Source organism: Cydia pomonella, chromosome 2, assembly GCF_033807575.1.
Source record: "Cydia pomonella isolate Wapato2018A chromosome 2, ilCydPomo1, whole genome shotgun sequence".
Lineage (NCBI taxonomy): Eukaryota > Metazoa > Arthropoda > Insecta > Lepidoptera > Tortricidae > Cydia > Cydia pomonella.
The window spans coordinates 8,406,296-8,430,381 of NC_084704.1; the positions used below are offsets into that span (position 1 = coordinate 8,406,296).

General features: G+C 37.9%; 1 protein-coding gene across 1 annotated transcript; it reads right to left on the reverse strand.

Moving 5' to 3' along the window:
- Nucleotides 1-14,586: 14,586 nt before the first annotated feature.
- Nucleotides 14,587-23,800, reverse strand: LOC133533177 (gustatory and odorant receptor 24). The gene is made up of 5 exons (XM_061872138.1): nt 23,137-23,800; nt 22,799-23,056; nt 22,402-22,680; nt 22,047-22,208; nt 14,587-16,768 (listed from the first exon to the last, which is right to left on the reverse strand). Exons 1-5 carry the CDS (start codon nt 23,671-23,673, stop codon nt 16,571-16,573), a joined length of 1,434 nt encoding a protein of 477 aa, XP_061728122.1. The 5' UTR covers nt 23,674-23,800; the 3' UTR covers nt 14,587-16,570.
- Between the last annotated feature and the right edge of the window lie 286 nt (nt 23,801-24,086).

Below are 24,086 nucleotides of genomic sequence, written 5' to 3' on the forward strand. Positions count from 1 at the left end.
AAACAGCAGCCAAATAACACTAGACCCTACTCATAGTGTTGTGTTCCTGCCGGTGAGTAAGGTTGCCAGAGCTCAACGAGGGGGGGGCAGGTTTAGGGTCGGCAACGCGCATGTAACTCCTCTGGAGTTGCAGGCGTACATAGGCTACGGAGGCTGCTTACCATCAGGCGGGCCGTATACTTGTTTTTGTTTGCCACCGACGTAGTATAAAAAAAAAAACACGACACGTGACCAAACTCGAAACGTCATTGAACATTCTGATGACGTCACAACTCTCGGATTGAAAGTGTTGACAGTTAGGCCAGTGGCGTAGCGTATGTGTTTGCCGCCCGGGGCCGATCAGAAATTTGCCGCCCCAATTTATGATCAACATCACTTAGTCAGGTCATAAGTACTGTCACAAAGATTTTTACTGATAAAACAGTTACAGATACAGTTTTGCATTAAGTGTTCAACATTTTTTTTATACTACGTCGGTGGCAAACAAACATACGGCCCGCCTGATGGTAAGCAGTCTCCGTAGCCTATGTACGCCTGCAACTCTAGAGGAGTTACATGCGCGTTGCCGACCCTGACACTCCGCACCCTCATTGAGCTCTGCCAACCTTACTCACCGACAACACTATGAGTAGGATCTAGTGTTATTTAGTTGCGGTTTTCTGTAAGGTGGAGGTACGAGTACTTCCCCAGTTGAGTTCTGCTCTAGATCTGGAATGACATCCGCTGTTCTGTGCCCTACCACACAGAGCCAGATGACTTTCACAATGCCCATACCTCTCTTTTGGACGTAGTTTAAAGACGGAACCGGGTTCAAACATATGTAATATTCGAAAAAAAGGTTATATATATATTTTTTTTACTTCGCGTGTATTCGTTTCTAACGACAATCCCAAACTAAACAAGTAGTAAATAAAGATGAGCTTTACATTTTAAAATAATTATATTACATTTTTATCAGTATAAAACAAGCTTTCAAATCATGTCCAACTTTTTTTATTAAAAGCTTTATATAACATTTTATTTGTAAAACTTGTGACCTCTCTAAGTAGTTAATAGACAAGACAAAGTTAGTTGAAAAAGGTAAAATACAAAGAATATCTTCAAAAACTAAAACTCGACTACTGAAAATTTGGCTCTTAAACTTATGAAAAAAGAAAAAAAATCATCTGAAATAATCACACAGAAAATATTGTATATTTAATTCTTTTAAATAAAGAAATACAATGTAACATAATTTCCTTAATTACATTCATACAGTGTATACAATTACACTGTATGAACGAGAAACCCGTCAGATTTTAACCACGTATTCCTGTCTAAAGGAGCAAAAAATTTATTTGTATTTTGATCAAATTCAGCAAAAAAAGTGTGTGTATGTGTTTTCTGCACACGACACGTTATTTATTTTTACACGTTGGCAAAAAAAAACTTTACAACGAATAAATATTTATTTTATTTTATTTGCAGATAAATTTTGCGAGTTTCCTTTAAAACTTTAATGCCTCTTAGTAAGGCCACATAGTGCTTGCGTCGTTACAGCCATAAAGGCGTTTTTCACTGAGTTATTACAAAAACGAATTTTCACAAGAATTGTCATTATCTTTATAACAAGACCGACTTTAGAAAACTTTGTATGACATTTTAGTTTCTAAACATGTGATCAAGAATACACTTTTAACATCTGTCGGATTCCCATTGTGTATATTCAATATTCACAAAAATATTCAAAGGATAGCCGTGGTTGTGTGCTACGGCCATAAGCTTTAAGAGGGAAGTATATAGCACGGGATCGTCCATACAAAAAGAGAAAACGTTTTTCCACTTCTAAATATTTTCCATTCTCCATGATTTTTTAGTATGTTATTGACACAATGAAAAAACTGTTTATAGGTTTTCCTTTTTTTCAAAATTTGAAAACAATAAACACATAAATAATTCTTAAAAAAAGCGAAACCTATAAAGGCCGGTACAGACGGACTGCAACTCGACTGCAACTTGTATGGGAACTGCATGCCGACTGCACTCCAACTGCAACGTCGACTTGCAGTTCCCATACAAGTTGCAGTCGAGTTGCAGTCCGTCTGTACCGGCCCTAATAAACTATGCTGAAGTGATGGACATCAAAATCAAAGTGATTTGTTAAGATTTAGTTAGTGGAAAACTTTTTCTCCCGAAATGTAATTTCATAGAAAAAATACCGTTATTTCGCTAGGATCGCAAAGCTATTATTCCCTCTTCATGTATAGGTAAATGATTATTTCAGGTGAGAATGTTTTCTTATTTCATACGTTTTAGAGCGCGATTTTCAGTAGTCGTCTGCCTTACATTTAATTATTAATTATGGGGTTACAATTTCGTATTTAATTATTTTCTGCCCTCCGGGCGGAAAGCGTCAACTTTTCTCTCGCTGCGCTAAACGAACTTCTCGGCGGAGGCGGAAAGCGGCAACTTCGTTTAGCGCAGCGGGAGTAAATTTGACGCTTTCCGCCCGGAGGGCAGAAAATAACTATTAAAGTAATTTTACATTATTTTGTGGCTGTACGGGCGCCTTCTGTACAGCAGCAAAGCGCCCAATGCATTAGGTTACGCCCGATGCTTTTGCATGAGAGCGCCGAAAGCGCCCGTTATTCGATCGCCCGTAGCGCGACACTTACGTCGAGCTACACCCGACTCTTTCAATATGAGGGCACCGAATTCGCCCGGCATTGAATCGCGCGTATCGCGCCACGTTTATCGGGCTGCGCCCAACTATTTTTGAACGAATGATGGCGCCGAGGGCGCCCGGCTGTAGATCGCGCGCAGAAGGCGCCGTGTTAAATTTGATGTGACGTCATATAGGGTTATAGGCGTGTTATAGGTTATACCTATAACCAGCGGACAAGCGTGTAAGCTCGTCGGTGGTTTGGAACACCGCACTCCGGTAGCGATTGACCGCCCCCGCACACCCGCCCCACGCCGTTCGCTCTCGCGGTGCGTTAGTTCATTTCGTGGCTTGATTTAAAAATATTGATATCTTAATTTTATATTTTTTTAAATACCGTTTTTGCCGCCCCCTCTTATGTGCCGCCCGGGGCCATGGCCCCCCTAGCCCCCCCCTCGCTACGCCTCTGAGTTAGGCGATAGACAACAAATGACAAATGTCAGTTGACAGGTCGTATCTTCTACGTGCGTATGTAGTTATGTGTCAAACCGTAAACTGTGACGTCACACAATTTTCAAAGAGCGTTTTGGGCGCGAAAGCATCTGTCAAAATTATATTTTGTTAATTTAACATATTTAAATTAATTACCGAAATATGGCTCTGGAGGCCTACCGCGAAAACCGAAATTCGCAAATTGTGGGGATCTTTCTCTTTTACTTTGACTAAGTCGTGATTAGAGTGACAGAGAAAAATGCCAGCAATTGACGAACTTCGATTTTCGCGGTTATACTTCTGTCATAGAATAAATAATAGTACTACTACCGTACAGAAATGACACTTCCTACATTGTAATGCCTAGGAATGTAAAATCTGATACTTCTTTTACGTTTTGTTTTCCGGATGTCAAACTTATTACTATGGGATGTTTTTGATGGGGTCTGAATTGGGTGGCTTTCGTTTTCTTATTATTAATTAGAGTTTGTTCAAAAAGAGAAGAGTCGTGGAATGTATGGGGCCCGATACATTCCACGACTCTTCTCTTTCCGCACAGACTCTAGCAGATTGTGGTCTTGAATGAATGAATGTTTATTTGAGTCAAACAAGCGTATATGGGTGTTTTGCAACCAATCGACTATTGTGGACCGAAGCGTAGCGAAGGTCTACGTTTTGACTCGGGCAATCTGCTTTCGTATGTCCGGATGATCTCCTCTACAGGTCGCAATTCTCAACCGATTCGCATGAAATTTTGTGGCCATATTCTATGATGAAATATATTTTTTGTCGATCCAATTTTTGGATTTTTTTCAAAATGGCGGATTCATAGTACGTCGCGCCTAAACAAATAGCCGTATCCATATTGGGAGCGTGCACGACTGTCACGCAACCTAGTGTCCGCAATTCTAGCGGAAAACGTCAATTCACTTCTTCTTCTTCTTCACTGGCTCAGTGACCCAAACAGGATCTTGGCCTCTGACACAAGAGAGCGCCACTCTGCCCTATCCTGCGCCACTTCACGCCAGTTGGGTATTCCGAGGGCGAACAGGTCTTTTAGGACTTTGTCGCTCCAGCGGTATCTGGGACGCCCAGACGGACGTTTTCCACCCGGGTGCCCCACATACGCTCTTCTCACGGCACGATCCTCTCCCATCCTCTCTAGGTGACCGAGCCAGCGGAGTCGTGTGGCCTTGATTTCGCCAATTATATTGGGCATCGCAACCAGCTCCTCTAGCTCCCTATTCTTTCTACGCCTCCAAGTTCCATCTTCATCTCTGATAGGTCCCAGAATCTTCCGCCAGATTTTCCTCTCCGCCACTAAGAGCTTGCTCTCTTCTTTCTGAGTCAGAGTCCAAGCTTCACACCCATACATCAAAATTGGCCTAATTACAGTCTTGTAGACACGAATCTTGGTTGGTCTACTGATCAGCTTTGACACTAAAACTCGATGGAGCGCTGCCGAGCATCTTAAAGCGTTTTGGATTCGTAGATCTATCTCTTCCTCCCTTCGGTTGGTATCAGTTACTGTGCAACCAAGATACCTAAAATGATCCACACCTTTGTAGGTGGTTGCTCCCACTACTAGGTCTTCTCTATCAGCTCTGGTGTTCTTGTACCTTTTCATTTGGATATATTCTGTTTTCTGGTGGTTGATTCTGAGACCTATCTTCTCCCCTTCCTGCTCCACAATTCTAGCCATGGCCTCCAGGTCCCTTTTGTTTTGCGCCAATAGCCCCAGGTCATCAGCATACCCAATGATCTTATGAACGATGTTGTCGGAAAAAATCACGCTGGCTAGGAGCTTTAATCGAAAACGCTGCCTAATCCGTTTGAGCTATAACAACACAATGTATGGTGGGGTTGTTTCTCATTCATAGGTCTACAAAAAAGTCCGCGATGTGAAATGTCTATCTTTTAAGCATAACTTACTATATCCATTCTTAACTTCTAGAAAAAGATCACGTAATATGTGGCATTTGCAAAGCTATTTACATGGATACTTTATTAACAATTATCAAAATAAATACGTTAGTTATATTAAGCATTTCATACAGATTACAATGGTCCCTTACACCATACAATTTAAATGAATATTTCAGGAGTAATCGTAAATCAAAGTTTCATTTCGAGCCATATAATTGTACGAAATGTTAAAGACGCTATCCGCAGTTAGTTCAAATTTTTACCACCTTATGCGCTGGGATCGCTTTACTTACCCCCACCACGCACTTCGCACGGTCCCAATAATAAGAGTTTATTCCATGTGAGACATGTTTACAGAGTGATTTGCGAAAAATTCAGATATTTAGAACTCTGGTTTAGGGGGTATTTAGATATTTAGATTGTACAGAGAATAAGCAGCCTAATTTCCACATGTCATGTATATCCATTTGTGGCTTAGTTGGAATGCGAGCGTACCATTGCAATGACGAGGTTTTTGGTTCCAATCCCGAACATATAGAATTCTTTTTTTTTTTTGCACTTGAATTTCCTATTTTTGATTGACTAAGCTTTGTAGCAGGGAGAGAGAGGTCCCTGGATCATTGAGGTATAGTACTAGAGTCGTCATCTCCAACTAAATGATTCCACACCTTATTGAAGTGCCTTCACTTCATTGTGTTTAATACGTGTCCGACTACTGGCGAGATGCCACACATGTAACGAAAATTTAGAAAAATAATAAAAATTGATAATGCCTTTATGCGTTATGAAAATGTATTCTAATAATATTCTAGAAACATAATAAAAGCAATATATTAACAATCCACTGCGAAAAATGTTTTGTTTTAAGCTTATTTAGATTATTTTGAAACGTCACTTTAAACACTCGCGGCGGTACGCCATTTTCTTCGGCGCATAGATTATATTTCGCAGATGTAACACGGAGGTACTAATGATAATCTACCTTATTGTATGTAGAATATATACACAAAAATGATATATTAATTATTATCTTGAGAGAGAGAGAGAGATTATTTATTTGTGAAAACACAGGTACAATGATCGATCTTATATAGGTTTCGTAGTCTCACCATGCTCTGCCAAAAGTGGCGTACAAATACTAACTATACTTAAACATAAAACATGAATCATATTAAAATTTACAATTTGTAAATTAAATATTACATAATCATTTAAAACATAGTCACAAAAAATGGAACATAACTATACTTAAGAAATAAAATTTTAACATTTAATTTTCATCTAAATAATCACTTATTTTATAATAACATTTTTCAATTAATAGTGCAGTCAGTGTTTTTTTTTAAATATAGATAATGGTATTTTTTTAGACAGTCAGGAATTTTATTGTATATTCTGGTAGCCATTCCAAAAATGCTTTTCCGCATCAACATAGTGTTCTGTTGCTCATTGTGCACCTTCTGATCGTATTGTGATCGCGTTGCAAATCTGCGGTATTGTGAGACTTTACAGAATAAATTAGGGTTGCATTTTAACAAATACTATAATTGTAATTTTATGAATGTGTTTTTTAGTACATTACTATAGAGGACGGGAAACGAAGGGTTGCAGGCCAAGTAGATATAGACGGCCGAGCGTAGCGAGAACGGATAGGGATACGCGGCCGGCAACCCCGTTTCTCGCCGAGATTTGTATAGTGCTTTTCTCAAACTTGCAATGAAATAATAAAAAAAATAGGATGATGATGATGATAATGGTGATGATTGTTATTATTACTTTCGGGTTATTAATGGGGGAATGAATATTTGATTATTTTTACGCTACGACGCACGGTTTAGGAGATACAGCCCTATAAAAATTTCTGCGTGACCGAAAAATAAAAAACTTTATGGGACTGTATCTCCTAAACCGTGCGTCGTAGCGCAAAAATAATGTAATGTTTGTTCTCCTTTGAACCTCTGAAACAATATTTAACCAACACAAAAAAAAAACACAAAAAGACAAAAAAAGAAAAAAAAACATAATGGCAGAATTTTGCTTATAAGTTTTGATATGGTTGACTGCCAAGACGTGCCATAATTCGACGTGTAAAAACAAAAGAAGGTTGCCTTACAGGCCTAGGTGTGTAAGGCTGTATGAAATTCCTTTACATATCATTTTCACTCATCACACCTGAAATGTAGTATTTCAGGACCTAATTTGAAGTAAGTCATGTCAACATTTCATTACAAGTTTGAGAAAATTATATTTAAAGAATATATTATGATATAAGCGCGATTTGATCAAAATTGCTACGAGTACGAGAGTCAAACACTAAGTTTAGTTTTTAGTTTTTGGGTTTTAAAACTATTTTTATACAATTTAATATCGGCAGTGTCACAAAAAAAAAACAATATTAAAATACGTATTTAGGCAGGAAATGAACAGTTGTCTAGTTGTTCTCGATAGCGTGTCTAGTACGTAGTACATTTATGTCAGTGTCCTGGATCTTGTTGAAGAAGTTTTTATACTTCCTGTTAGTTATTCAAACTATTTACTCGTACTTGTAACTTGAGTCGAACGCAAAAAGAAGAAATATGTCATATATTATGTCAATGTTTCGATTGTGAATATAAAACAACGTTTATTTACTTATGCTATATTTTAATTAATCTTCTCGTAAAAGGATATCTCCAAGACTGTGTCCCAAGGCGGACACCACTGACGCTCTACTTACACGTAAGTATGTGTTAAACAATATCAGGTTCTCGGTCCCACCTACAAAATGGAGAATATCGCTAAATTACAAATTGGGTTGTTGGAAGGGAAGTCAAATTGGGATACTTGGAAATATAAAGCCACCAGTCTGCTACGCACCGTCCCGCACGTGCTGGAGATAGTTGAGGGCTTGTTCAAGAAACCCACAGAACCCGATCGTCCAACAGATACAGATGCAGTGATCACGTACAAAATAGAACTAGAACGTTTTGTAAAAGCTGACGCGACTGCTCTGCTTATCGTAACCACCAATATGAAAGAAGAGACACTTCGCAAGGTTATGAGATACACGAATGCAAGAGACGTATGGCTTGAGCTACATAGACTATTTGACGGCACGGACGCAGACAAGTCCTACAATCTATGTATGAGAAGATCCGGCAGATGACATATCCACACATGTCAAAATTGAAAATTATTTGGACGCAGCTGAATCAGGAGTTAAGTAAGGACAAAACCGGTGAGCTACCAGAACTGCTACTCCTTTGCAAGTTTCTTGACACGCTTGACGATACCTACTTTTCCTTCAGAAACAGCTGGCTAGCTGTTATTGCCTAAATCTGACCGAACTGTCGAAAGCCTTACAAGCCATTTATGTGCATTTCACACAACGAGCTCTTCACAGTAACAACGTATTTCAACAGGAAGCTCTCGTTTCAAATTCCGGTAATACGTCTACAGCAGAGAAGAAGGACAAAGTTGAAATGCAACTACTGCCAAGCTCAAACTCAAGCACGAAGCTCAAGACCGATCCAGAAACTCAAGCACGAAGCTCAAGACCGATCCAGATGGCGGCGCACTGTGGACACCCTCTGCCCCATCTAGGGGACATAGGACAATAAGCAATGAGCGGAATTCTTCATAGCAAAAATCAAACTGTCAGAGGGATTGACCTAACTGTTTTATCGACTTATCGATAAATATTTGTCACTTAACGAAACACAGGTGTCCCTAATTAGCTGACCGCCACTGTATTTTGGTATAATAGTAAAGAATAAAACAGAAAATACTTTTATGATGTAAATGAACGTAACATTTAGAGCAATATATTGTGGAAGAATCTTCTTTGAAACTGAAATAAGAATCTTTGTGTATCCATTTTTTTATTGTTTTCTTATAGGATTAACCATTTTAGTAACACGGCACGGAAATCACTCATGAAAACTCAAGTGACATAAATGACATATGTGACGCTGACATGATTTACTTTAATACGGAGATGCAAGTTGCTTATCAAAGAGGTCAAATGTTACAGAATAATCTTTTAAGTTTATTATGGATACCTAATGCGATATTATTCCGTAACATCGATAAGTCGATAAAACAGTTAGGTCAATCCCTCTGACAGTTTGATTTTTGCTATGAAAAATTCCGCTCATTGACAATAAGTCACTGCCAAGCTATCGGCTATCAAGTAAGAAATTATCGAAGCAAATGTAAGAGGGAAGCTACTACGAGCGACCTTTCAAGATGTTTGGTGCGTTCCAGCCATTGCGAAGAATTTATTCTCAGTACTTACTAGCACTCCACGACAAGATTCTGAACAGCAAATTCGTATCGACGACAAAAGAATGCACCGTCTATGTCAACGAAGAAGCGTGCTTAATAGGAAGACGTAAGAAAGAAGCTGGATTGTACAAACTAGACTTAAAAATTTACAACCTGAGAACCCCGCTGAAGTCTTTGCAACGTCCAATACTATGCAACTATACCTGGAGAGGTTCGCATACCAAAACAAGAGGCACGTGAAAGCTACAGTTAAACGCGAACTGGACTTTAGATCTTCCTTTTGATAAGGAGCTGTGCGAAGGCTGCATATATGGGAAAGCTCACAGACTTAAATTCGGTACGAGGACCCGAGCTACCGCGCCAGGAGAAATCGTGCACACCGACGTTTGCGGACCATTTCAACCAAGCTTTTCTAAATTCCAGTACTACGTGTTGTTCAAAGACGACTATACAGGCTATCGTATGGTATATTTCCTGAGATACAAGTCAGAGGTTAAGGATAAGCTCGCCTTAATGCTAGCTCAGACGAATAATGACAGACATGCCGTAAAATGCCTATTAAGTGACAACGGTGGCGAATTTGATAATAAGTCCATTCGAGATATACTAGACTCTCATGGAATTCGACAAAGACTGGTAATGCCTTACACACCAGAGCAGAACGGTGTAAGCGAACGTCAAAATCACACATTGGTTGAAACAACGAGATCCATGATGTACGCGCACGAACCAATGCCACAGGAACTTTGGGCAAAACTGATAAATACTGCTGCGTATATTCTCAATAGAACAGGTCCGACTAACAACAAAGACAAGTCACCGTATGAACTGTGGACTGGAAAAAAACCGACTGTCAAACATCTGTGTATTATAGGATGCAATGCCTACGTCCTTGTTCTAAAGCAGAAACGAAAGAAGATGAATAAAAAAGCCATAAAAGGATGTCTTGTCGGCTATGATGAAGATGGCTACCGGGTATGGATTAATGACGGAAAAACTAACAAACTCGTTCGTTCACGCGATGTTACTTTCGATGAACGACCACTTTCTAATAACGATGTTCACTCAGCTTGTGTAAACAACGACACAAATACGAGGGAGTATATAATCCGACTTCCGATGGGTAATTCTAATATCAACGAGGAACTGGTTCGACTTCCCGAAACACATCATAATTCATTACCAGACGAACCCGAGGGAGACTTCGGAGATGCTGAAGATACTGTCTCTAGTGATCATTAACTTGGCCTGGAGGGAGAACATTTGGAACCCAAACTAGTCCAAGAAGACCAAGTACATGAACCCGTACCAGTCCAAGAGGCTGAAGTACATGAACTCGAACCCGAACCACATCACGATGATTCTGAAGCAGTCGACTATAACGCCGAACCACCACGTTACAATTTACGCAATCGCAGCGAAATACGACGACCTGAAAGACATAATGACTACGTATCGATTACAGAGACGTACCCCTCGAATTTTGCTGATGCAATGGATCGTAACGACAGCGAAGAATGGCGAAAAGCGATGCATAGTGAAATGCAGACACTCAGGGACCTCAACGTGTGGACGGCATGTGATCTATCGAAAGGGAGAAAAGCGCTTCCTTGCAAATGGGTCCTACGAACAAAAAGGAACCCAGACGGCTTTATTGACAAATACAAGGTACGACTCGTTGTGAAAGGCTTCAAACAGAAAAAAGGAATCGACTACGATCAGACCTTCAGTCCTGTCACACGCCTAGCGACTGTCAGAGCATTATTGAGTGTTAGCGCTCAAGAGAACATGCATTTAGTACAATTCGATGTTGCCGCACAAAAACTTGAAGAGGAAATATACATTATTATATGTAATATTACATGCAACCAGAGATGTGACTTATCTAAGATACAGATAGAAGATACAAAATACGTATTTTCATCTTGTATTTGAAATACTTTTTTTGAAAATATCTTGTATCTTGCATTTAGATACTTGCTTTTCGTATCGTAGTATTTTGTAAATACTTTTTTTTGCTAAAATACTTTTTCAAATTAATTTTACCGTTTTATTTTCATAACGCATGCAGTGTGTTCGTGTTGCAGCTTTATATTTCTACCTACTTTAAAAATTGTAACCGTCTTTTAATGTGAACCGCGAAAATAAAATCGAAGTTCGCATGTTACCGTCTCGTTCACCTAAATATTATATAACGGGAGAGCGAAAGAGTCTGCACTTCACAGTGACAAGACGTGGCTTTCCATTAGAAAAGGGTCCTTATACAAATGGAGCATAAGGACCCATTAGTCACGGAAAACCATAGACAGTTGGATTTGTCTGCTAATGTCGCATCGTGGTCACGTCGCCATTATCTGCTTACTAGCGATTCAGTATTTTCCAAAGAGTATCGGTTTTTAGGGACCTGTAAAGTTTCACCATGTACGTTTGTCTGTACGTCTGTCTGTCCGAGGCTATCCTTTGTGATTTTTAGTGCTAGAAATCGCCAATTTGGCATGGATATAAAAATCAATCGTGACGACAAAAAAAATGTACTAAAATAGATATTAGAAACAAATATTTTAGGGTAGGGTTACACCAAGCTAAGTTTGCAGCGATTTTGATAGCCCAGACGGTGTAAGTGTTATTTTAAATGTCAAACTTCTATGAGATTATGACGTTTTAAAATAACACCGTCTAGATCATTCTAATCGCTGCCAACTTAGCTTGGTCTAACCCTATCCTAAAATATTTGTGATGTGATGGGGGTACAATCTTTTTTCGCTTCAACTCTATTGTAGGTGTCGTTGGATAGATCTTTCAAAACAAAGAAGGGTTTTTGACAAACATTTTTTTGATAAAATAAATATTTTCGGAAACAATCGCTCCGAAAGAAAAAAATATGTGTCCCTCTCTGACTTTAAACCATTGCTTGTTGTGTACCATCAGCCGTAAAAGTGCATGGCGAATTTACCAATAAATTCATTCATAATTTCTCCATGCAATTTCGCAGCTCACTGTACATGATAGCTACCTACTTAGCCCCCGTTCAAGGCCGCCTATGATAACTACGTAAACGTAACCCTACACTGAGCATGGCCCGACATGATTTTGGCTGGTATTTAATAACAAATTCGGATGATTCAAACGGTCTGTCCACAAAAAAGTCGAGATCTAAATGCCTAAGAAAAACGTTGCATTGTAGGTACTTAATATAATTTATTAAGATAAGTACCTAAGCATTAAAACAAATGTAATTTTTAAGAAAAAACAACCGACTTCAATGAGGGAGACTGGTGAAAGAATTAGTACATTATGATACAAGTGTGCTAAGTTGGTCATTACACACTAGGCGATATTGTGCGCGCGAGCTGCAAGCGACGGCGCAATAAGAAAGTCGATGTGGGTAATGACCTAATGACCAATGCACACGCGTTTCATACGACGTTTTTCAACACACTAGCGAGGAAAAAACAAAATTTTTAAGTTAGATTTTTTTTATCAAAACAGTGAAAGTACAATTTCCAAAATGAGGGCTTACAGTTTTAACATCGAATAATTGCACCAAAGCGTGCTGGGCGTGTAGGCACTTATTCGCCAGTTCATTGAATTAAGCTACCAACACGTTTTCTAAGAAAGACCGAGCGTTTTTGCTGATTTTCCATTGAATAAAAGTTTCATATGCAACCAATTATTTTTCACCCGATTTTGATGGTAAAAGGCTATATATAGAGCGTCAATTTTATGTATTGTGTTCTTTATTTTCAATGCTTGAAAATGTCATTTTCGTTAATATATAAAATAAAAACATGCAAAGCTCTTCCAATTTTATGACAAATACGGAAAATGGCTGGCGCGTTATTTTTTTTTTACGCACGATTCCATTGCGCACGCAAGCCAAAGGCGCGAACGAACTCGACAATCAGCCAATTAAAAAAAGCGGCCAAGTGCGAGTCGGACTCGCGCATGAAGGGTTCCGTACCATTTATGACGTATTAAAAAAAATCTACTTACTAGATCTTGTTCAACATTTTACCACTTTGGAAGTGTCTCTCGCGCAAACTAGGTATTCATTTTAGAAAAAAAATGATATTAGAAACCTCAATATCATTTTTGAAGACCTATCCGTAGATACCCCACACGCATGGGTTTGATGAAAAAAAAAAAATTTTTATTTTATGACTTATTAAAAAAAACTACTGACTAGATCTCGTTCAAACCAATTTTCGGTGGAAATTTGCATGGTAATGTATATCATATTTTTTTTTTTTGATTTTTCATTCTGTTATTTTAGAAGTTACAGGCGGGGGGGGGGGGGGGACGACACATTTTACCACTTTGGAAGTGTCTCTCACGCAAACTATTCAGTTTAGAAAAAAATGATATTAGGAACCTAAATATCACAGATTTTTTGAGTTTCAGTTCTAAGTATGGGGAACCCCCAAAATTTATTGTTTTTTTTCTATTTTTGTGTGAACATCTTAATGCGGTTCATAGAATACATCCACTTACTAAGTTTAAACGATATAGCTCTTATAGTTTCGGAAAAAAGTGGCTGTGACATAATCGGACAGACAAACGGACATGACGAATCTATAAGGGTTCCGTTTTTTGCCATTTGGCTACGGAACCCTAAAAAAGCTAATATTTTCGTATTGCTATTCGAAGGATGGAGATCAAATCGATTAAATGTTATTTATAATTTACGAGATCATTTAATCTATAAACTATGTTTAGTGTGATGAAACCTTTTTCAACTAACATTTGAAACCTAATAGTTGATTTAAAAAAAAATGTATTACTCGTTAGCAATCCGTTACCTTCTTAACTCAGTCGGATAATATACTTAATGAAAAAGCACGAGTGTTATCTACACGTGGCCCATTCCAGAGGGCCTACCGCGAACCACGTTCGACGGGTTGCCTTCCTATCACACTTACGTACGAATTTACAAGTGCGACAGAGAGGCATCACGTCGAACGTGGTTCGCGGTAGGCCCTCAGAACTATATCGAGGACGGGTAGTTGCGTTTTGCCATCGTGTAGAGGAGCCATCAAAGTGTTTTTTTTGCCAGGTAAGACTTACCGCACAATTATATTGTTACACGAATTGCCAATAGCCAGTTTACTTACGCCAAGAAGCTTTCTTAGCTTTCATATTAACAGGTGTTAAATATTAATTGGAAAAAATGCAATAAGTAAAATGCAGCTTCTCTATCTATATATTTTGCTATTAAATTCTTTTCAATAGTAATTGTAAAATAAACTAAGTAATTAAAAAAATTATGACGTTTAATTAATACACTTTTAATTTATTTTGTTCTTTACGCACACAAAATACACAAATATAACATGCAATAAAAGAGGCGGATTCGTTGCCTCTAGGCACTACAATACAAATACATATTACTAAAAAGAGTACCTACTTATATATAAAAACAAGAATATCATGAACTCTTAATAGTTATTTGTTTTGCAAGGGGGCAAAGTTGTTGTTTAACCTCTCGCGGCTCGTTAAATATTGATACCCGAGCAAGCGAAAGATTCCAAAATCGAACCAGGAGCGTAGCGAGGGATCCAAGGCACGAAGGTTAAACAAAATTTTGTCACCGAGTGAAACACAAAAATTTTACCACACATTTTTAAACGTACTCTTTCACTGCCAATAGGTAAGGTAGGAGGTATAGGTAAAAAACTTAAGTAAGTAACCTGTTGTATGTAGTTGTGACGTGTTCGAATAGACAATATATGTTTAAAAGACACACACAAACAAAACAAATGTCTATTCTAACACGTCACAACTACATACAACAGGTGACTTACTTAAATTTTTTACATATACCTACCTGCTTTATAATTATAGTACCTGGGCGACCGAGCTTTGCTCGGTTATAAGTGTTATAACTATTTATTGTAATATGGTGGTGTATAGGTGATAATCTACATAAACTTAAAAAGTAAAATGTGAACTGACAATTATTATTATTTACATTCGATTTCTGTGTAGATCAGGTGTTTGATTTCAGTGATCCTAAAAACTGATATGATCACATGAAGGCTCTCCTTACATTTTTTTATGTCTCAATAAAATAAAAACTCGAAAGCATAAATCTTATTCACGTAATCAGTATAGGTAAATGTTAGACATATTTATGAGAAATATATATTTTTATCTCAAACATTAACTACATTTTTTTACTAAATTAAACTTGTCTAAAACAATAAAAATGATATATAAACTTGAACATATAAAAAAAAAAACAAAAGTTAGTCACCGGGCGAGATTCGAACCCGTAACAAGTGGCCGGCAATACGAAATTAGCGACCATATTCTGCGTCGAAAGAAAACTCGAAAACACGCGTTTTCCCAAACATAAGACTAATCTAGATCGATTGTATACCCCCAAAACCCCCATATACCAAATTTCAGCGAAATCGTTAGAGCCGATTCCGAGATCACAGAAATATATATATATATATACAAGAATTGCTCGTTTAAAGGTATAAGATTAATTATGATACAGTATGTATTTTTGATATAACCGCAAACTTCTACAACAATTCTGAAAGATTTTTTAAATTTAGTGTTAACTACCAGAACATAATTATTTTTTGAACATATTTCGAGCGGCAATGTATGTCGTACATCATGGTCACTTGTGACAGTTGTGACGTCGCGTCATTAAGTGCGTCGTTTTCAGTTAAAACAGCAGTGATACATTGCTTGCTGAATTGTTTTATGTGGAAAAATAAGTCGTCCATTTGTTTAAAAAACCTATGAAAGTGTTTTCATTATAGCCTAGGTACCCATTGATTATGCGTTCGTATCAAAAATACACAATGTATATTTAAAGATTTGCTAACATAAAGAAGTTATCTTTCTGCAGAACCGATCTTTTTGTAGAACACTTTCTGCAAAAAAGAATGAGGACAATGTAATAGCTCTCCCTTCGTTTTGCTATTACATGCACCTTTCTGCATCCTTCCTTTATCTATCCTGCTAAAAGCGACAGGGAAATAACATACATTTCTCTATCCCTCTCAGCAGAAAGTGTCCGGCGACCTAATAGATGAGATACCCCTGCTTTTGAGCTATAGAAGGGTTGATGTAATAACCGCTTAGTACCTATCGTTAGGTGATATGCCACCGTGGAAGGGTATACTTAATTTTGTTTTTATTAAATAGTGTCAGATTGTACCTATATTATTTATTAATTATGATATTAAGTACATCATTGCTCTAGTCTTTACGAAGATTAATCTATATTTAATGTTTCTTTTTCTTCTTTGCTAGCGTGGTGAGCAGGGTGGTGATGGTGGTCAAAGTGGTGGGAGCCTCAGTGACCGAGGCGGTAGCATTCACGAAGTCGTCATCGTCATCCGCTTCCTGGACACGTGAATCGTCCGGTATGCTGATTTGGAACTGCAGGAGCACGACTAGGTAAGTCACCATTGTAGCTAGTAGCTGTGAACAATTTTATTTTTGCTGTGAAAATTTAAGTCTATGTATTATTTTATACACTGCTTTTTTACGTTAATAGTTTTTTATTCAAAATCGAATCGAAAAATCTCTAATATAGTCCGGGCCACTCACTATGTCAGTAGAAAAAGACAGTTAATTAAAAAAATGTAGGTGTGAAGAGTTGATTTCCCATAGCAAAATTAAATTTCACGCCTTTTTCTACTGACAAAGTGGGTGTTTGAGTAGGTATACTTAGAATAGAATGTTTTTTATTCGTCAACACACAAACAGTCAATAGACATACATAGAAGAGAACATAGTGAGAATAAAATGTCACGAACGACTCGTTCGGAACGAGTGTCAGTGTTACACACACGGGCTAAATTGATTTGTAATTACACAGTAAAAGTGACAAACCGAAGCATCTGAGTGTTTGTACCTTCTTAAGTTAAAAGGTCTTATGTTCATACGATATTCACAACACATGTGACGTTTTGCTTTCGAAGGTATTATGTGGAATTGTCGGCCAATACAGACGGGTGCATTTTTCCAATGTGATTAAAGTGTCCGATCAAAGCAGCTGGTGCGGATGCAAACGCCAATTTGGATCGCCATTTTCAACCTCCGATTATGACCGATATTACCGATAAAATGGACGTGCGGACGCAAAAGTACCAATTTTATTTGTGACGCCGGTATTCGCGAATCAGCATAAATCTATAATTGGTCATTAAATTGCATTAAGTATAGTACAGTCAGCATCAAAAGTAACGTAACGTAACATTCTGTAACAGCTTGACCAAAAGTGATGTCTTTAATATAGAACAACTAAGACTGTCGATATGCTTTTGAACGCGAATTTTGGAAATTAATCTATATTTGGAAAAGTTATACGGAATATCAGATACTTTTGGCGCGTTGTTTCATCCGCTACTTTTGATTCTGACTGTACTAGACTAGACAGTGACTCGTAGTGGTACTAGAGTCGGCATCTCTAACGAAATGTTTCCACAGCTCAATGAAGTGCCGGCACTTCATTGCATTTAGTAGGTCTCCCGTCTACTGGCGAGATGCCACGCATGTAACGAAAATAAAAATACAATAATAAAAATTAAAAATACACTCGTGCGTTATACAAATGTATTCTAATAATATCAAGAAACATAATAAAAACAGTATAATAACAATTCACTGCGAAAGAACTCTTACTTTATGCTCATTTAGATTATTTTGACACGTCACTTTAAAGGCGGCTCTGGGATCTTGCTCTAAAAGAAAGGCCACCGACATTACTTTCAAAGATTTTAACACATCTATACAAGTTTGGTTTCGGTTTCGTCCGAAACTGAGTCAAAACCGACCCTTCGGTCGGTTTCGGCAAAAAATACAGTTTCGGTTCAACACCACAGAGGTAACTTTCCTACCGACACGATTTCGTTAAACCTAGTGGGCGTACTGGGAATATATTTAATGAAGCGTGAACAAGATTCGAGAAGCCTGCATACATAATTGTAACGCAAATTTATACACGTTACTCGACAGTCGACACTAATAGCAAACGGTGTTCTATTTAACGAAGTACGGCAGTAATGTGTTGTTACATCTTAGACGTAATTATCTAGCAAGACGAACTGCAATTTCAGTCAACAGTATCACGTTTGCACAAGTTCGCAGTTAAGTAACACCTGTGCATTTGGTTTTGTAAAACGTGCATAGTATCAACTCGTTGCTTCATTCATACTGTCTTTGTGGGATGTATGAGTGCCTTTCCATTCCTTCTTGGGATTTTCGCCGCCAAACGCCCGTAACGACGGGCGGGTTTTTTCTATCGTCAGAGTGGACTGCCCACTGATGAGGCGTTGGAACCAACTGCATGAACCCAACGGACCAACGCATCATCGAAATAGATTATGTTAAGTAGTTTTAGGTATTTATTGTTTTGTTTATATTGTACTAACTTAGATATATAGGTAGATAAATAATAATTGTTGTATGTACTAACACTATATGAGTTTTTAGCTCGAAATAAATGATTTTCATTCATTCATTCTATGCCCTATTCAATGGGCGGGGGCTTCATTGGCCTTGATCAGTCATCAGTTGGCCAATCTTAAGTAGCCATAGTATTAATAGCGTATGAGGTATGCTACATGTGTAGGTATCATTCTATCATTAAGTAGTTAGTGACCCCTAAATGTCTCTAACGAACCAAGCATTCTTTATAAAATTCGTATAATTTTAGTTTCGACTGAGTAACAAACAATGATCGTACAGTTTTTAAGAAAAAAATACTAAAATTTATGTTTTCAATAAGGCGTTATTTCTACAAACATACAATAATAAGTGGCCCTTAGCGACGACCGACCTATATATACCTAAGCGAATATAACCGACTTGATGAGCATCCCAATTACATCGAAGAATCCTTTCATGTTCATCTGTGTAGGGTTAATCTCCGTCCGCGGGAACGTTTATCAGATAATTGAATTTATCTCTTACGTCTTAATCATTTATTAGCTCTACCTACGTTGCTTCTATTAAGTAAACGCACAAGTAAAGAAGGCTGTTTGTTCGGTTTGCTGCAGGCGTATGATGCATGGCAATATCCGCAGAATAATATAACCAAACGTCACACCGCGCGACTGTTACAGGCAAATTCGAGTTTTAATGATTAGATTTGTTTCCGATTATAATGATCTATCAGTGTCAAGTGACATTTCAACCAATAACGTTACTTTTAACACTGACAGATCAGTATTATATCGGAAAAAGTTCGAATGATTAAACTCGAATTGGCCTGTCAATATCACGCTGTCACGTAGACAATATAAAGTACGACCAGTCGACCATCATATCCGCCTAGCATTGCCCCGATTGCCCGTTTATAAGATTTATCTCCGTTACTTCCTTTTTAAGGTTCAGTACCAGAATGTGTCTAACGGAACCCTGTTACATGTAGGTACTAAGACTCCTTACGTACACGGTGTAACACGAGGAACACGAGAGATTTTAACCACGCACTTCTGAGGCCAAAAGAAGGACAAAATGTTATATGAGTTTAAGTAAATTTCACCACAATTTTTTTAAATTCTTGGATCTATTTGTATATTAAAAGTTAATGTTATGGTAAAATTGGCACTGAAAATGATTTTTTACGTTTTTTTCTTGTTAAACCTAGATTTTGCATAGGTTAGGGCTTGTGCACAAATCACGCGAGGTTTTTTCGGCTACTTTTTTTTTCGTTCGACCTTATTTTAAGATAAATAGTATTGTATATAGTAAATCTTGTTTAGACTAGCTATTTTGAAATGCCAAATGAAGATTTATGTTTAACAAAACGGTCGGTGTGGTCGATATTTTTTCTTAGTTTCGTTCACCATAGAAAAATATACGTGAGGTTTTCTTATACCCCCCCTCCCCAACGTGGTCTCTCTTGATTTTTTCGAGACCCCCTCCCCCCTATCGAACCTCGCGTGATTTGTGCACAAGCCCTACTTGTCACTTTTTGACATCTATCAATGAGGAAAGGACCATGCGTAAAATTGCCCCAAAACCAACAAACATGAGAGTTGGCCCATTAAATAGGTCTTTAAATCTATTTTATTTCATTCTATAGGCACTAAATCGAATTCCATTGCAGAACTGAGATATTCATATGTTTGTCAGCGTGAATACGAGCTATGAAAATTCTGTAGATATAATAATTCTGGTGGGTACTTAAAACAAAATATTCATATCGAAGGTATTCTTACCGAATATGGCGTGAACTACATTTGTGAGGTTAACTTGTTATTATTTCTGGAATATCATGTATTATTACTTATTTAAAACCTTTCAAAAACTCTTTTACAGTACATATGGGGCTACTTTATAGCACTAGTGCGAGAAGTAGCATATTACGTTACTGTGTCGAACATTTAAAGGGCCATATGTACTGTAAAACGTTGTACGATACATATGCGAATAGGTAATTCGCAACTCGTGTCGATTTAAAACACTCCCTTCGGTCGTGTTTTAATTTATCGCCACTCGTTTCGAATTTCCTATTTTTCGCACTTGTATCGTAATGTACTATTATCTACTCTAGGTACATATGGATACCTATGTTCTATGTTCATGTGTTACGGTATTGATACCATAATCTATTGACGTGTTCAATTATAATAGCTATGTCACCTGCCGTTTAATAATATATAACATCTTGTAAACAGGTCAATATGGGTAAGAGTCGCAGCCATAGTGTGTGTTTTAGTTTTTAAGATATATTTTATGATAATATGTACGCTAGTTTTAAGGTATTTATCTATGGACTCATAGTTGCTTGAAAATAAAGATTTTTCATTTCATAACTATGGCATTAGAAGGACGTTATTGTTTATTATATCCTCGTTCGGTTTTGCGAGTGCGTCAACATATTTTAGAAGATAGATTAAATGACATAGTTATTGATTTATAATGAGAAAACATCTTGCTGTAAATATATAGTAATTGTATTAATAAAACCAACAATTAGGTATAAAATATCTTTTTTTTACACACTTCGGTATACTAATGATTAATGGCCGGTATTCTCTGAAGTAACCCGTTTTCTGATAGATTGTATTCACGCTGACTAACATATGAATATCTCAGTTCTGCAATGGAATTCAAGTTGATGCCTATAGAACGAAATGTAGTAGATTTACAGCCCTATTTAACGACCTAACTTGTAGCTGTGTTGGTTTTGGAGCGAAGTTCCATACAAAGTTGCCCATGGTCCAAAAGACTACGCCACATAATGGTATCATCGCCATCAAAAAGGCGATTACAATAAGTTTTTTTTACTAGGCGAAATCCAGTAAAGTTTATATGACATTTTAGTCTCTAAATGTGATCAGGAATACACTGTTATCTCTCAAATCTTTCGGTTGCCTCATGTTACACCGTGTATAACGGTTATATATACAAATAAACCCCAAGTCCGACTCGCACTTAAATGCAACATTATTAATATTACTAACTATCCTACTATCGTTAGTGATATGCCAGCATTCGACTTACCTGACAGTAACTGCAAATGAAGACCATAAATTAACTAACGCAGCGCAATAAGGTTTACGAATTGCCAGTTAACAGCGTGGACTATGGTAATATACAATTTTGGCGGGTACAGAGACAGAGCTCTACGGAGCCTCTCTGCAGTACTTTTCAAGTTAGTTTGTTTTGAATTCCGATGAAACTCCATTGTGTCTTAGCTGTATCAAAACTTATCTCGATTGTGTTATTGAAATCCGCAACTCACCGACTTAAATAGAGTCCTGTTGACGTCGAAAAATCCTCCCAAGCTAATTTGGGAGGGGTTCATTTCAGTGGCTCGCAGGAACATGTTCACCTCGGTCAGCGCGTCCGCGTTCATCCATGACAGCTCAATCATTAGAAGCTTTTTTTGAAAGTTCAGGCGTACCTATCCAATATTATACAAATGCATATGTAACATTGCCCAACCATTAGGTGCACATTTATGGGAAAAGTTATTTATTTACAATGTATATTAACAGAATAAAACTTAATACTGGTAGAAAATTTGTTGATGGACTAAATATATTTAGAATTTATCAATTATTATTGAAGAGATTTAGATCAACTGCTGAACTTACATTATGAGAAGCGTAGTGCGCCTCGTCACAAATAAAGAATAGTAGCATAATACTGCAAAAAGCAGTTAAAGCTAGACCGATGTCTTTGACTCCGAAACCCTCGGAGATTTTGCTGAGCAGACCGTAGATGGAAAGTGTGATAATAAGGAACAAGTAGAGGCTCATGAATGTGAAGGTGTAGCAATTTGCGATCCCGGTGTCTCGGGCCAGTTTACTGAGGCGCAACCAGAGCGCGCGGTATTCTGCGACCTTTCCGGCTGGCCCAATGTTACGAAGAGCCTATAACATAAACATTCCAGTGATTATAAGTTCGAAATGTGCACTGGATAAATAGTTTCATGTCTAGAGGAGGAACGTTATATATAGTTATTTAGCGCTTTTCCGTACAAGAATCTACCTGTTGGAAGTCTTCTGCCAAGATGTGCGCACAAATGCTGAGTGTTTCACAAAGAAGGTACCAGTAGCCGCCCAACATGTAAGTCAATATTTCCAGAAATACGTATGGAATGATTTGTAATAATTTGAAGTGGACCATGGTGACATGTGTAATGATCACTGACGCCGTTGAAAGTGCTGGAATGACTATAGACATGGCTAGAGCTTTTTTATAGAGCCCTACAGGAAGGACTCGGTTTGACAGTTTTTTGTAAGCAATCTGTAAAAATATGAAAAATAAAGTAAAAGAGCAATTATGACCATAATTTTAAATATATTATGTAATCAATTAATATTTACCTCATATTCAACCCATCCGTTGAGAACTTCGGCAATCTTTCTCGTTTCATACCACAATATAGGGACGGCAATCATCGGAAACAAGTACACTGTAAATAGGTACTCAATCACAGCCTCCTCAAATTTACCTTCTTGAGCACCGGTTCTTACAATTTGGACTTTATTTAGGGAAAGATACAAAAGATATCCGATAAGAGAACAGTAGACGACGACAGAGTACAGCATTGAGGGAGAGGTAGGTTGAAATTGGGTCACTCCCGGAACCGGCCTGCTCAATGGAAGAACGCCCATGATCTTCAGGAGAGTAAACACCGGCTTGATGTTTTCATAAATGATGTCTCTGGTGATGTCGGGATTGATCAGGTTGTCTTGTATAGGTGCTATGGCATTATTAGGCGTTGGTAATCTCGGAGTACGATTGGGTGTGACGTCCAGGAATATGATTTTATTCTTCGACTTTTCATCCATTTGCGCCGCGATGCCATTGGGTATGGGTGGTTGATTTGGAAATAAGCTATTATTAGTGTAGAAAGCCATTTCAGCTTTTTTCCCGGGGTACTAGCCGGGTTGGCGTCCGAACTGCGAGTGGGGAGCCCGGAGAGGAGCGACTAATGGCGACACGCCGGCGGCTCCTAGTCATATTTCAAAACTTGACAAGTTGATTGCAGCCACGTAAGCGTTTCGTCGCCCTTGCGTTAAACTTTCAGTGCGTTCTTCACCTCGAACAGGGCCTTGAGTCATTAGAACGCCCTCGCCATATTTTGTGGTTAATAAATGCATAATTTATTTTTGTTATTTGCATGCGAAGTGATTCAATTATATAAAATAGTTTTACAGAGTTTTGAATGATTTAGTTAGACCCGATTTCGCCATACTTACTAAAGGGTGGGTGAATAATTATTTTAATCATCATTTTCTTTGATCATATTCATATTTAGGTGCCTAGTCAG